This window comes from Scyliorhinus torazame, chromosome 14, assembly GCF_047496885.1.
Source record: "Scyliorhinus torazame isolate Kashiwa2021f chromosome 14, sScyTor2.1, whole genome shotgun sequence".
NCBI lineage: Eukaryota > Metazoa > Chordata > Chondrichthyes > Carcharhiniformes > Scyliorhinidae > Scyliorhinus > Scyliorhinus torazame.
In genome coordinates, this window is record NC_092720.1 from 194,724,201 (window position 1) to 194,740,306 (window position 16,106).

A 16,106-nucleotide genomic window follows, 5' to 3' on the forward strand; every position below is an offset into this window, starting at 1 on the left:
ATTGTTTCAATTTGAAGAAAACAATATATTTTCAGAAAAATAATTTTAAGCGATGCCTAATTCGATTTGTTTTGTCATTGTATATATCTTTCTCCTGAGCCCCATTTTGTCCTTATGTCACATAAATTTTGTACCGGCATGCTATTTATTATAACAATGGCCAAAAAAGAAGTCTGATAAATTGTACGAAATTGACGTTAAAAAGATTCTCGTGTTTTTTTCACGTGAGATGGACGTTGTTTACTGCTTCGCAGTTTAGAATTTGGATTTAATGTATAATTAATGTGTCTCTGATCGCAAGTTCCGTGTTTTAGTGGACTGCTGCAATTATATTTCCAACTTTAAAGTGCTTGCTGGTGCTGTGTCGAAATGTTAAGTAGATATACTCTTCGAAATCGTTGTACTGAACAGTAGAATCTTTCAAGAGCAAATTGACCTGGAAGATATTTTTCTGCATTGGGCAGGTGTTGAGAATTTCAATTCAGCTGAACCATCCGGTGGCACCAGCAGATAATGACGAAACGCTATCCAGTCGTCTTTGACTATTCTTTTATCCGTATCTCTCAAAGATCACAGAATGAAATAATCACTAACTTTGATTTATCTGTGGAACATTTCGGCCGTCTAGTTTCCCGTATGAGAAATGAGCTTAATGTATCGCTGTTCGCTCCCCACGGGACTCGTAATATGTTCTATTTACAAATAAGAATCTTAGAGACACATGAATTCTTCGCTTGAAACCTCCTCCAACAAATTAGCAAATGGAGCTTTTGAGACCCGATGTATCCCGCAATTTAAAGTAAAGATCCTCATGCCGTCATTGCGTCCTTGTCAAATCCCTAAACCCGTGGGATTTTTTTTCGAACTTTCTGCCAATGGAGCCATTTTCCCAACTACTTCGTCTATATATCTGTGCAGCCCCATCTAATCTCCGTTCAAAAAGCTCTTCTATAAAGAACATTGTGCCAATTGTTCCATTCTACATACGTAAGAAAAGTTCAGCATACGGGGAACAATTTTCTTCAACAAGCCACAAGATTGTAACAGTTCCTTGTCAATAGTTCCTTGTGAAATAATATCTACTGAACATTATTTTACGAGGTAATGCGTTTTCCACCTCTTCCGTTTTGAAAAAATAATTCCGCATTCCAAAAATATGGCTACCCACCATCCTAATGATACCAGCATTTAATGTATATGGCACTCAATTTCCGCATGGAGCATAGCTTCTCGGCGTTCACACTTCCCGTCTATTTTAGAGTGCAACAGGAATTAAATGGTGCATATATTCGTCATCTAGCCGGAAGATGTAGCTGTTGATTTGCATGCCTTTTACATGAAATAAAAGATACATTTTATTAGTTCACGGGACGTAGGAGTCGCAAGCTGGGTCAGCATTTATTAAACATCTCTAATTGCGTTTTGTGGAGCAGTTCAGAGTCATCCACGTTACTGTGGACTTTGAGTCACATGTAGATCAGACTAGGGAAGAATGGCAGATTTCCTTCCCTAAAGGACATTGGTGAACCAGATGAGTTTTCTGACAATTAACAATGGTTTTATGGTCATCATTAGACGTTGCATTCCAGAGTTTATTGAATTCAAATTTGACTTTCTGCAGTGACGGGGTTCAAACCAGATCTTTACTCTAGGTCTCCGATTTACAATGGGCACTTAATTTATTTTAATTAAATAGTGTTCTAATTGCCTTCTGTTAAATTCTAATATCACTGCACATGTGATATAAATAAAAAATCAATCAAATATCTAGAAAATTACAGAATCAGTGGGAGATTAACGATTGGATGCAACTACTGATATGTCTACTGCGTTGAATTATTGTGTGAGAAATATGATGCGATAAGTCTTTGGACAGTAGGAACCAAATATAAATAAAAGGGAACTGAATCTATGGGGATGGATTTGCAAACTATTGATAGTTGCAAACATAAAAATATGAGAGATCGACAAAGTGAAAAACTCTATTTTTCTGTCACTTCCCAAAGCAAATGTGGCTGCGAAGGGCAGCATGATAGAACAGTGTTTAGCACAGGTTCTTCACAGCTCTGGGGTCCCAGGTTGGATTCCCGGCTTGGGTCACCGTGTGTGCGGAGCCTGCACGTTCTCCTCGTGTCTGCGTGAGTTTCCTCCGTGTATCAGGTTTGCTGGGTTATGTGGATGGGTTGGAGATGTGGGCTTGGGTGGGGTGCTCTTTGCAACGACCGCTGCAGGCTCGATGGGCCGAATGGCCTCCTTCAACCCTGTAAATTTTACGATTCTACGAGAAGAGATTATTTTCTCCACAATAAACAACTCATGGAACTCCCAGCATTCTAAAATATTTTCCCACGTAACGTAGGCAAGTAACATGTGTTATTGCGATAGTAGGGTCAGTGTTTCTCAAATATTAGGTGGAATGACCTCTGATGGTATCTTGGCCTTTCGACGTGGTGCAACGGGGTGCATTTATTGGAATCTTGAATTGATTTTCAACTGTTTCTGCTGAGGACTGCAAATAACATGGCAGTGTAGTTGGCCATGTTAAACGTCTCAAAAGGGCTTTGATATTGAAATATTAGACTAATAGCTTGCTGACAATTATCATTCATTCGCTGATGATTTATTTTTAAAAAGCTGTAATTCTTTTCAATAAGTCACTTGGAATTTGTATTTTTTATAATTTATCTGGCTCACAATAGCTTTAAGAATTGCATGAACAAAGCTAACTCCTAATATTGTGTCTCTCCACCTTAATTTCGATCAAAGTGGCGGTGTTCTGATCATCACAACAGCTATTTCTCTTGTTCTATTGCAAGTGTGCAAATACAATTTGACCTGGGTGAATGATTAATTTGATTGTTTGCATTTGCTGAATCCAACGCACAACATTTGCATTTTACCTTTATCTTTTCTTCGTAACTGTTCCTCTGTGAAAATAATTCAAATTAAAAGAAAATAAGACGTTGGTTCTTCCCGGCACAATATGCAAGTGTTCGAATGAAATCGTTTCTTGGATAAAAATGTCAGCATATCAATCATTGGAACCTACAGGATAAGAGGAGTGAGTAGAAAATTCCGATAAGTTAAATGCGTCCAAAATTGTACCGTTTGGAGAACGAAATAAAACAATATTATATTCTGAACAGCTAAACAAGCAACATTGACTTGAGTTGGGTGATCCAGATTTCCACGACTCATTTCAAAGCTTCTTTATTTCTAAATTAAATCTGTACAATACTAATCGTGTTCTACAGCCTGATGGTTAAAACTAAAATCCATCTATCTATCTATCTATCTATCTATCTATCTATCTATCTATCTATCTATCTATCTATCTATCTATCTATCTATCTATCTATCTACCTATCCATCTATCTATCTATCCATCTATCTATCTGTCTATCTATCTATATATCTATCTATTTATCTATCTATCTATCCATCTATCTATCTATCTATCCATCCATCCATCTATCTATTTCTCTTAGCCTATATCTCTTTAGCTACATACCCTTACAACACTTTTCCTTTCATCTATTCCATATCGACATACTGTAAATGTCAGTCGCTAATATCAATCCCTATTCTCCGTATTACATTTGCTGTACACATACAATCTACCGGTCGGCATTTCATTTGAAGTTAAATAGGAGCGTCGGGGTATTTGGTAAAAGTGAGGTAAAGAATAGACGTGTGGAAAGGTTGTGTAACCATAAACAGTGGAATCTATTTAAGGGTCTTAGTGATCTTCTTCTCTTCACTGGGTCCTTTTCGAGGAACGCATCGCCCATCAGAAAACCAGAGGCAGGACTTAACGGATGTATTGTAAAAATGTCTGCATCAGCACCGCGTTACAGAATCTACCTTATCTTTAAAATACACATTTTTGCAGATATGTTTTGCATTTAAATTCAATTTGAGCTGAACGAATGACCAGATCAATGTTCATTGATGTGCATATGTCTTGAAAGTTTCACCAGTACGATAACATACGTGAAATTGTAAATTATAAAGTGTTATTCTCTCACCAACATCCAATTTGAAAGCTTCAATTTTTGCTAGTTCTGAATTAAAAATAAAATGTGAGACATAGCAACTTGATCAGCGGTTATTGTTTTTCAGTCGGTACTCTAATTCATTATCACAATTTGCACTGAATACAGAACAACCGATAGTCATTGCTTTCTTTCATATTGCATCAATTGCTTGGCTGACTGAGAAAACCATCAGTTTCAGTTGATCCCGTATTTTGCGAAAATACGTAATTTTACCAACTGCTTTTGCGAGTCATGCAGGAATTCCAAGCAGGTGATTCTGCATAATTTTAATGTGCAGCACTGGAAAGCTAACGCAGCGTCCATGTAAGGAAATGTATCCGTGTTTTTCCACTGATATGTGAGCAGACAAAATCTGCCTGCAATTTGTATTTTGACATATTGTGTTTCTTTGCTCTATTATTCTGTTTGAGATTCTATGCATTTTCTTCATTCCATGGAGAGTTACTCGGAACCTTATGTCCCTAAGGCGCCAGATCAGTGCAATATTCTTGTTTTCCCTATTGAGTATTTCAATATTAGAACATAGCGTTCAAGACCTTGGCACATGGCGAACTTATTTCGCTTTGGAATTCCTGTATAATCTGTACTTTAGATTTTGGGAGGATGTTTTCTGATGGCAGGAAGGATGATTTGGAAAAGTCCATTTTGCTGCAGGTGTCCCTGCAATTCTCAGATTCCGAAAAACAATTCATCTCTTATAAAGATGTACACAATATCTTGAATCTTCACCCTGTTCAGCCATTCGTGGCATCATAACTGGTCCTAACTTTTCAAGTCCTTTCCCTATATCTTCCCATTTCCACAACTGCCCCTTTTTATGTTTTGATTGGTTTTATTCATTTGTATTTTGTTCTGAAATTTTATAGAACAAAAAATGCTGCTTCTACACTCTGCTGATGAAGAATATTTCGTACGTTTAAAAATTCCATTTCAATTGCTGATATAGCCTCGCCATTTCCTTGAAACTAGCCGCATCGATTTCATCCGAAAGCATGGATATTATTTCGTTATTTCAAGATAAAAGAGCCTCCAATTGATTATGTTAACAATAATGCTTTATTCAGATTTAATATTAGTAGTTCAACATTTTTTTCTAATTTAAGACTCCTTGGACAGTGATTGCACTCGTTCAAATCTAGTTTCAAAATTAAACAGCGAGGAAATCTGTGGGATTTACGCTATTCAGTTTAATACCTGTTCTAAGTCGCTCATAAGTTCCCACAAAAATAACGATTGTCCTTCTCGTGTCAGACTGCAGCCAGCAGTGGCAATTGGGTGTAATTTACACTTCCATAGGTTAGACACATTCAAGTTGGCACGCTTTCTATTCGCGCAAAAATCAGTTTCGCTGGGCAGGCCCTGAAAATGTCTAAGTGAACAATGACGCGATCACACTGACCGATAAATACTGTGAAAAATGTAGTCGTATGCATCGAAAAGATATATATAAAAGTCAGTGTTGATGAAAAATGCGAGCGATGGCAAACAATGCCTACAGGACAACGAAAAAATGCTATTCTGACATATTTTGCAATTTAAAAAGAAGACAAGACCATTTTTAAAAATTCACTCTTACTTCACTGGGTGGCCAGCATTTGCAGCCCGTCCATAATTGCCTTTGAGGAGGTGGTTGTGAGCTGAATTTTTTGAACTACTGCAGTCGATATGGTGTAGGTGCACGCACTGTGCTATTAGTTTCAGGATCATGACACAGCGGCAACATTTGTCCATGTCAGGATGGTGAGTGACTTGGAAGGGAACTTCCAAGTGGCGGGGAACTTCCAAGTGGTGATGTTCCTTTGTGCGCCCTTATCCTTCAAGATTGTAGTGGTCATGGGTTTCGAAGGTTGATCCTAAGGAAACTTAGTGAGTTTCTGCAGTGTATCGTGCAGATGGTACACATCACTAATATTGTGCTTCCATGGTGCTTGGATTAAATTACATGATGTGGAAATGCCGGCGTTGGACTGGGGTGAACACAGTAAGAAGTCTTACAGCAGGTGAATCACTTGAGAAAGGAGCAGTGCTCCGAAATTTAGTGATTCTAAACAAACCCGTTGGAATTTAACCTGGTGTTGTAAGACTTCTTACAGAGTAAATGTTAGTGGAAGGGATGCCAAGCAAGCGGGCGTCTTTGTCCTGGATGGTGTACAGCACCTTGATTTTTTTGGAGCTGCATTCACCCAAACAAGTGGAGAGTATTCGAGCACACTTCTGATTTGTGTCTTCAAGATGGTGCACGAGTTTCAGGGAATCGGGCAGGCGTCTTAGTCGCCAAAGAATTGCTCGCCCCTGACCTGCTCTTGTAGAACAGTATATATTTGGCTGGTCCAGTTCAGTTACAGGTCAATGGTAACCCCCAGGTTGTTGATAGTTGGGGATTATTTGATGATAATGCCAATTAATGTCAAGAGGTGATAGTTTTATTTTATCTAATTGGAGCTGGTAAGTCCTCCACATTTGTGAGGCGCGAATATCACTTTTCAGTTGTCAGGCCGAGCCTGGACTGTTTTCAAGCCTTGCTGTATTTGCCCGTGAACTGCTTCATGGTCTGAGGAGTCAGGCAAATGTTGCTAACGATTGTGCAATCATCAGCGGGCGCCCCCACATCAAAACCTAAGGTGGAACGAAGGTTATTGATGAAACAGCTGAAGACGGTTCAGCCAAGGACAGTACTTCTTACAAATTCTGCAGTGATGTACAAGGACTGAGATGACTGACCTCCAACACCATCTTCATTTCTTCTGGGTATGCCTCCAACCAGTGGTGAGCTTTGCGCCGGATTACCACTGACTCTAGTTTAGTTCCGGCTCGTTGATGCATTACTCAATCAAATGCTGCCATGATGTCAACCGCAGTCACTCGAACCTCACTGGAGAATTTAAATGAAGACCTTTCTATGACTCTGATATTTAAAGAAGGACCACTGGTAAAATCAAAATCGGCGAAACCAATGCAAATATCCTGAGCCTGCTGATGAACGGCACTCCAAGTGGTTTAAATGTACGGCAGCCTCGTCTGTCAGCAAGCAAGTAGAAACGTTTAGAGACAAACTGCATAAAATAATTGGCGTGTCCAGGATTATTTAATTGCTGGAGTCAAAGATTCTGTGTCCGACCAAGTTGCATGTACCACTCGAGCCATGTTGCCTGTGGATTCATGTTGAGTAGATCATCCACCTGTTTGATCGGTGATAAATATTCACCCAGAGCAAACTTATGTGAAGAACCACATTTTCAGTGGGAAGTTCAAAGTCTCACATTTTAAGAAACTCGGCCAAAGCCCAGCTCAAAGCCATCTTTTAGATCTTCACATATTACACACATTTTCAAAAAATTACGATACCAAGTAAGATCAGCAGCATTAAATTGTATCCACGTTATTGCGTTCGAGTATTATCGTCACCAGGACTGAGTCTATAAAAACAATATGGAATTTTGAGACGACGTACGAAAACGTAATTGCCGCCTTCATTGCCTGGCACAGCAGCCCAAATTTGCCACACAGCGAGAAATGCAGAATGTAAAAAGCAATTGGCGAGAAAGGAAGTTCCGAGTGGTCAAGCTGTATGCTAACCGTCATGCCATGCATCAGTTTGCTGAAGCCACTAGTGTTGTCAATCGACTGAGCTTAAATTAACTAAATTTTCTTAACTCACAGAATGATGTCTCATATGTTTCAGACAAGATCCCAGCAGAATATGCTAGATGAAATATTTTGAAAATCTCCTGCGACGTGAACCACCACGGCAAATTACACTGTCTGACTGTCCCCCAACTTAATGTAAAGAACATAAGAACATAACAACATCAGAACTAGGAGAGGGAGCAGGCCACATGACCCCTCAAACCTGCTCCGCTATTCAATGAGATCATGGCTGAACTTTTGTGGACTAAGCTCCACTTTCCGGCCCGAACACCGTAACCCTTAATCCCTTCATTCTTCAAAAAACTATCTATCTTTACCTTAAAAACATTTAATGAAGGAGGCTCATCTGCTTCACTGGGCAAGGAATTCCATAAATTCACAACCCTTTGGGTGAAGAAGTCCCTCCTAAACTCAGTCCTAAATCTACTTCCCCTTATTTTGAGGGTATGCCCCCTCGTTCACCCGCAAGTGGAAACAACCTGCCCGCATCTATCCTATCTATTCTCTTCATAATTTTACATGTTTCTATAAGACCCCCTCTCCCCCCCCCCCCTCCTCCCCCCTCCCCCCCGCCCGGCATCCAGCTAAGTTCCAACGAGTAGAATCCCAGTCTGCTCAACCACATCCTCTTTATCCAACACCTTGAGCATTGGGATTAACTTAGTGAATCTCCTGTGCACACCCTCCAGCGCCAGTACGTCCTTTCGCAGGTACAGAGACCAAAACTGAACACAATACTCCAGCTGTAGCCTCACTAACACCTTATACAATTGCAGCACAACCTCCCTAGCTTAAACTCCATCCCTGCAGCAATGAAGGACAAAACGCCATTTCACTTTTTAATCACCTGTTACACCTGTAAATCAACTTTTTGCGACTCATGCACTGGCACACCCAGGTCTCTCTGCACAGCAGCATGGTTTTCTTTCTTACCATTTAAATAATAATCCCTGTTGCTGTTATCTCTACCAAAATGGAGAACATCACATTTGTCAACATTGTATTCCATCTGCCAGACCCTAGCCCATTCACTTAACCTATCCAAATCCCTCTGCAGACTTGCGGTATCCTCTGCACTTTTTGCTTTACCACTCATCTTAGTGTCGTCTGCAAACTTGGACACATTGCACTTGATCCCCAACTCCAAATCATCCATGTAAATTGTGAACAATTGTGGTCCAAACACTGATCTCTGAGGGACACCACGAGCTACTGATTGCCAACCAGGAAACACCCATTAATCCCTACTCTTTTCTTTCTATTAATTGACCAATTCTCTATCCATGCTACTACTTTACCCTTAATGCCATGCATCTTTATCTTATGCAGCAACCTTTTGTGTAGCACCTTGTGAAAAACTGTCTGGAAATCCAGATATGCCACATCCATTGGCTCCCCTTTATCTACATCACCGGTTATGACCTCAAAATATTCCACTAAATTATTTAGGCACGACCTTCCCTTTATAAACCCATCCTGCGTCTGCCCAATGGGCCAATTGTCATTCAAATGCCTCGCTGGGTTTCATCATTACATTGTAAAATGAGTTCTGTATCAAACACATACAAGAACATGGATGAACTGCAAAATAATAAAGCTATAATGAATTGACGTGATGCAGCAATGTATTAAATGGATGAAAAATAAATACAGCCTGCACGCACGATGCTGAGCTTTTGTTCAAATTGGAGGCCCATAATTCATCCTATCGAACTGCGAACTAAACGTTAAAATCTTGCTCAGGAATAAAATAAAGTCACATGCCTTCAAGAAGCGAAGTTCATAATGTTGTCGAAATTATCGAAGTATCTTGTCTAAATTTGGAGAAATCCTGACGCACATTCACTTGAATTGCCTGCATCGTATAGTGAAGAAATTCCTCGCAAATTGAGTCTTACAGTCAAAGGTTTTGTATCGTATATGTTGCCAGACAAATCCAACGAAAATGTTGAGAACTGCACCAGGAATCCATTATTGTACGCATCGACCTGACTGAAGTATTTCAATTAATCGTACAGCTGAATTGTGCTTCACGTATTTCTAAATGGAGAACAACACCACAATCAGACTGTTTGATGATTACTTGACTGCAACTGCCGCGATTCAGAGATCTGATGAACTACTTTAATATCAAGTCGGATATCACACGAAGTTCTGTGAGACTTCCCCAGACTTCTTTATCTGTCAGTGGTTATTCTCCTCATCACTAATAAGCTGCCAACTGGTGTAATTATTGAATATTGCCGGAATGCAAACCCATTAATCTTCATGACAATCCTCCTAACAATGACAACATATTACTGAGTGGCGTGAATATTTCGAGTGCTAGTGCCACTCAGCACCAATTTTGCAAGCCACTCGCCATCTCTCACTTACTTCAAGTATGAGATTCGACGGATTTTCTGGAGTTCGTCCCATAATTTGGTGTTCATCTCTCTCAAAAGACCACCTGCCGAAAGATGGAGCACCGGACCGACTTTCTATAAATTAAACCTCCGAGTCTGGGACAACAAATGCCCAATTTGAGTAAACAGATTATTGCATTAAACAACGGGTTTCATCATTACATTGTAAAATGAGTTCTGTATCAAACACAAACAAGAACATGGAGAAACTGCAAAATAATGCCACCATCATATCCTCGGAGCCTAATGACAGGATCGTCGAACAAATTAAAGTTTCCTACCTGAAAACAGCTCCACAAGCATTCACGGCAATTCCTGCAAAATGCACAGTGATGGCACTGGCATTGTATTCAGCCATTTTAGGGTCCCGGTCCCTATATGCCCTGCCTGTTCACTCTCTGAAGATTATTGCTCAAGGATAGGACAAAGATGGCGACACCAAGTATCTGCAAAGATTGCCTTCAAACATGGAGAATTTGAGATCCATTACTGGGAAGAGGTAGATATTAATTCATTCAAAATAGCGACGCATACATGTGGGAACGCTACCATCTGGAACTCCCCTTGCACGCCATCATGGCTTGAAAATATATTGCAATTCCTTCACTGTATGCAGAGTAACAATCCTGGAAATTCCCGCGAAGAGCACGGTTTGTGCACCTGCACGACACAGCCTGCAATCGTTCCAAACTGCAGTTTGCCAGCACCATCTCGAGGTCAAGTGACACATGCTGGCATAGTGAGAAAAGTCCAGGTCCCATGAATAAATGAAAACAAAAACACTCATAATCTCAAGGCTTTTATTTATCTTTTGTTTGTTCATTTGTTTACACCTTGTTAATTTCAACTTCCACTGATTGCATGCCACAACATTTTACTGCGGCTGAACACCCCCCCCCCTCTCAAGTTATCTCTTAATGCCTATGTTTTCATAGGGCCTATAGTCTGTTTTCGGCACAATAAAAATCTGTAGCTGATTTTGGTACATAGTAATCCAACTGAACATGTGTTTATCATTCGAACAGGAGTAGAAAGTCAGCCCCTCATGCCTGCTCCGCCATTTAATAAGACCATGGTTAACCTTGTGGACGACTCCATATAACATTGTTTGGCCCGTATGACAGAATGCCTTTGCTGAGCAAACATGTACCAATATAAGATTTGAAACTAACAACTGATCGATCATCAATTGACCTCTGTCACCCTGTGTGTGGTGACGTTATTCCTAGCAATTCTCCTGAATGATTTGGACCTAATTTTAGACTATGGCCTATATTTCCCGAAATTAACAACAGTGGTAACAGTTTATTTTGATCTACCCTGTACGTTCCTGTTAATACCTTGAGGACTTAGATCAGATCACCCCTGCTACTCCTAAATTATAGAGGAGGCAAAGATAATTCGTACACTCTCTTCCCATATCTTAACCCCCAGAGTTCTGGTATACTTCATGTTCACCTGTTTTCACTCCCTCCAAGGCCAACGTACCTTTTCTGAGGTGTGCTGCCCAGATCTGCTCACGGTACCCCAAGTGGGTTCTAGCCAGGATTCAGGAAAGCTGCAGCATAGATTCAATGTCCTTATCATTCAGTCCTTCAAAAGTGCAGTCTAGTATTAACCACCGTGATTACATGTTGCACTTACTCGTGGCATTTATAAGATCTATGCACTTGAACCTCACGTTATTTTTGGAAGTCCACTAAATTTAGCTTTACCCCATCTTGAATATTCCCTGTGCTATCCTTCATTGGCCACAAATTGATAAGCTCACGCATTGAAATCCATCTGCCACAGTTTTGCCCATTCATCAAGTCTAGCGATATCGCTGTCTTAAATGCCACACAACTTGGTGGCATCGGCAAATTTTTTACGGCATTTCCATGTCATTATCCAAGTCATTAATGAATAATGTGACCAATTGAGGACCGAACACAGATCATTGTGGGAAACCACTCATAACATCCTTCGAATTTGAGTACCTTCCTATTATCCCTACATTCTGTTGCATGCCCTCAACCAACTTTTCAGCCCTTTCAGTAATTTGGGTTCAATGCCGTGGATTTCTAACTTAGAGAACAGTCCCTTATGTGGGACTTTATGACATAACTTCCAGAAGTCTATTTAAACAGCATGCACATTCATGTCTTCAAAATATTCAAAGAGGTTTGTCGGGCTTTATCTATCTGTCCGAAATCCATGTTGGCTCTCATTGATTCGTTGAAAATTTCGAAATGTTCAGTTACCCATCTGAGAATTCCCTGATTTTCGACTTTCGCACTTCTTAAGGAGGGAAGTGACATGAGCAATTGACCAATCCAGAGAGACGACTCTTCAATTTGGGAATTCTGAAAAATTATACTTGTGGCATCTATAATATGCTCCCCGACTTCTTTCAACACTCTTTAATCGGAATCATCAGGTCCTCCGGATTTGTCACATTAAGTTCCATTAATTTCACAATTATCGATGTTTTGCACATGTTAACCTTAATTACTCCTTCTCGCCCATCCACTGTTAATCTTCCGGAACCCTCCGGCAAACTATCAGCCTGGGGCAAAGTCATTATTTAAAATCCCTACCATTTCCCCATAATCTCTGAAAGAAATACCCACTTTTAGTCTTTCGCAGGCCAACATTGCTCCTGAGTACCCGAATTTGATTGTGAGCCTGTTGCGCATTTAATCTATTCATTACACTCCAGTTTACACTAAAAGCTTGGTCGACATTTTCAAAGGGCATAACAGTTCAAGTCATTCGTCACTCGTTGCAAAGGTAGGCGACTAGGTTGTGGCTCTGAATATCATTCGGCAGCATGTGGATTATTTGAGTCTATTCATTTGCGCTGTTATTCCTGTAATCTCTTAACAATTGGAATTTTCGGAGTTTCAGGAGTGTGTTTATGTGTATGGGGGCCTGGTGGTGGTGGGGATCGGTGGGTGTGGACGCTGAAATGTAAGCCTTTGCCATAATTAACTGAATGAAACTAATTATAAGTTTACGATACCAGCAGGCTTGTCATGAAAACGGATATCAGAACGTCACTCTCATCAATCAAGTTTCCATTACAGGTTGCGCTGAACAACCACACCAATCACACGCTAACCGTCCTCCAAAGTTTATAAACTGAGTGAAAATCTTCACGTTTCGAAGGCTCGAAGGCCCGCACCGCTGATTGAAACGGTGGTCCCTCTCTGGCGGCGAAAACTGAGGGTTGGGCATGTAAAACCTGTATCTGCATGTATTTAAATGTGATAAGCGGGTTGGACAGAACATTCTCCTAGTTTTCGCCTTGATCCCCACGACTCAGGTAAAAGTATCGGCGGCGAGACTTACTACAAGTATTTACAAACGCGGACTGGGCGCCTTAGCTGCTGAGGGGGTGCGGGAGCCAAAAGGAAACATGGATCCCTGGCTCAGACCGACTTTGCTTCAGTGTGTCTTTTCTACTCACTCCTTTGGTGCTACTTACAGGCTCCTGGCTCCTCACATTAATCAGTCCTCCCTGTCTCCTTTGAATGTTCAAAAAGGTTCTTGCCATCTGTAAGCCCACCCAGGTCCTCCTCTGGGCACCCTCATACCCCAGCTGTATCATCAAGGGTCAAGCACAGTCGGAGCCCGCCAAGTGTTAGCACTCCTCAGAAGCGTTGCCCGGTTGCACAGAAATTAGTGGATCAGTATAGCTCCCCCAGCTAGTGGAGACCTGTACCGTGGCCACCTTTTGCAGCCCTCACTGGTTCTCCGCCCCTTAGAAGGCAAAGGCCTCGTAATTTAATCAGTAACCCTCCAGATCACCAACCGTCTGCCTTTGCTGTGCTGGTAGCGCTGACTGCCAGTACCACTAACTCCCAGGCAGTGTTCAAGAGAACGGCTTTGAGGCTGTGACCCACCTTTGGTAAGAGGGTGTCCATCCGCTGCTCCTTGTCATGGTCCTGTGGGCCCATCTCGGACAACTGACCTCGGGAGGGGGAGGGGGCAGGTGGTTTGTGAGCCATCTTCGTGGCTGCAGTGCGTAAGTCGGAACTGGAGGGCTTTAAAACATTTCCAGTTGCGAGGCTCTTTGGCTCTAAAGTTGGACCCCGCGGTTAGAACACGAGCTAGGCAGGGTAGCAGCAATCTCTCAAACTGGGCATTGTGTTCCACATCAACGCGGCAGCATGTTGCCTTAACTTTAAACTGTTATTAACATTCAGGTTATTAGTCATATTACTTCTGGGGAAAGTGGCAGTGGTAAATCAAACAAATATTAGCGGAACTTTGTCAAATAGTTAATTCATGATTTTAAGATAAAGTTTAATTGTATTCAATACATGTTTTTCAGATTACTGACGCATCCAAGAATCTTTACAAACTCTGACCCTACCAGAACCCAGCCACCAGTCCAAACCTATTTCTAAATTGCTGTCCTTCAAATTATTTTAGAATGTCTTCGCCCCACGGATTTCATTTCCTTTTGCACATCTGTGAAAGTTATTTACTGTGATTGGATGTTTGGACAGGCTAACACAGTCGCTGCTGCTCCAAGCTGTGACTGCCTTGGAACGAACATGGAGCAGGAGGTGAAGTCGCAGTCAAGCATAATTCTCTATCAGCGATAATCACTTTCTGGTTAACAGCGAGCGGTTTTATTTCGGCATTGAACGCAAACTCCAGGCCGCTGCAATAAACAGCTTTCTCAGGCAAGTATGCGGTTAAATTGTTAAAGTAAGTCGTCGAATCGGCGGAACGTAACACTTAATTAGCTTTGATCGCATCTGCATATTACTTGTTGAAATATTTCATTACTCACCGTCACTTTTTGGCACATTTTGTAATTCTACAGGACCAAAGATGAAAGTGATTGCATTTGTTTCTAAATGTTAATTTAAGGAAATGCTGTTTCAAACATACCTCAACTCCATATGCAAAGGAATTGTTTTGCTTCGCAAGATAACATACTTGCTCCCTTTTTATTTCATACGTCATTGAGCACGTGAAGCGATCATTTTGTTTAACTTAAGCTTCAGTGTCAGAAACTTACTGTATCAAATGAAAGCTGGTTTCCACATGTCAGCAGAAATCTGCATGGTGCAGTATCGTGTAACGCTATTTTCCATTATGTATCTCACTTGCACTGGCTCCGCTCATTGGCAAATTCAATATTACACACTTTTTCCATTCAGGACATGCTATTTAGGTAATGACGTGATAAACAGCATAATTGACGGTCCAGCAACTTGTAGCAATTGCAGTCGGGGAACATGTCATTGTTGACAATAACATTATTTCGTCAAACTAACAGGATCTATAAATACGGGTTATTGTTTTTATTACTGGCTGCTGCGATTCCGGATAGACATTTTATTCACATGTTTTCGTGATTTGAATTATGCATGCCTAATTTACGAAATATGGCTACAATATATAATTGAACGAATTTGTATCCGTTCGTGGGACGTGGGAGTCGCCGGCTGGGCCAGCATTTATTTGCGATCATCAATGAAGCATCATCAGTAGCTCAAACGTAGGAAACTAAAACAGCGTGTCACTGAACATAGAGGGAGATGTTAGGCCAGATGATCACAAGTCTTCCGGAAGATTAGGCTTTGCGGTGTGTATTAATGAATGGTAGGAAACAGGGGTGGGATGTCAAAAATTCTAGTCAACTAAATGCATGTCCAAGGTTGTGAAGAAACCATTATTGCGACTTCACAAGACGTCTGCCAGTAGGCGTATCTATGAATATTTAGGATCGTAAGGAGACTAGACTCATCAGTACGATAATGGCATGGAAATATTAGTAAGCCGGCCTCAGTATCAATACATCATTTATTCGGGAGCCAAGAGAGTTTATGAGGTAACCAATGATCGTTGAAAGGTCCATTGTAAAATATTTCTATATCTCCATCAGATTTCGAATATTACATGTTTGACCTGATTGATTGACGAGTAAAACCAAATTCCATAAGTATTATTATATTTCCGAGGTAATTAGTTGGTTGTTGCAGTGATTTTTGTC

At 40.8% G+C, this 16,106-nt stretch overlaps 1 protein-coding gene across 1 annotated transcript in view; it reads right to left on the reverse strand.

Moving 5' to 3' along the window:
- LOC140390318 (uncharacterized) overlaps positions 1-16,106 on the reverse strand; it is a 408,192-nt gene that overhangs the window by 349,061 nt on the left and 43,025 nt on the right. The window contains exons 10-12 of the mRNA XM_072475373.1: positions 14,898-14,924; positions 4,029-4,064; positions 2,901-2,927 (exon numbers count right to left, since the gene is read on the reverse strand). Of these exons, the coding sequence (XP_072331474.1) occupies positions 2,901-2,927; positions 4,029-4,064; positions 14,898-14,924 (90 nt within the window). The remainder of the gene's footprint in view (positions 1-2,900; positions 2,928-4,028; positions 4,065-14,897; positions 14,925-16,106) is intronic.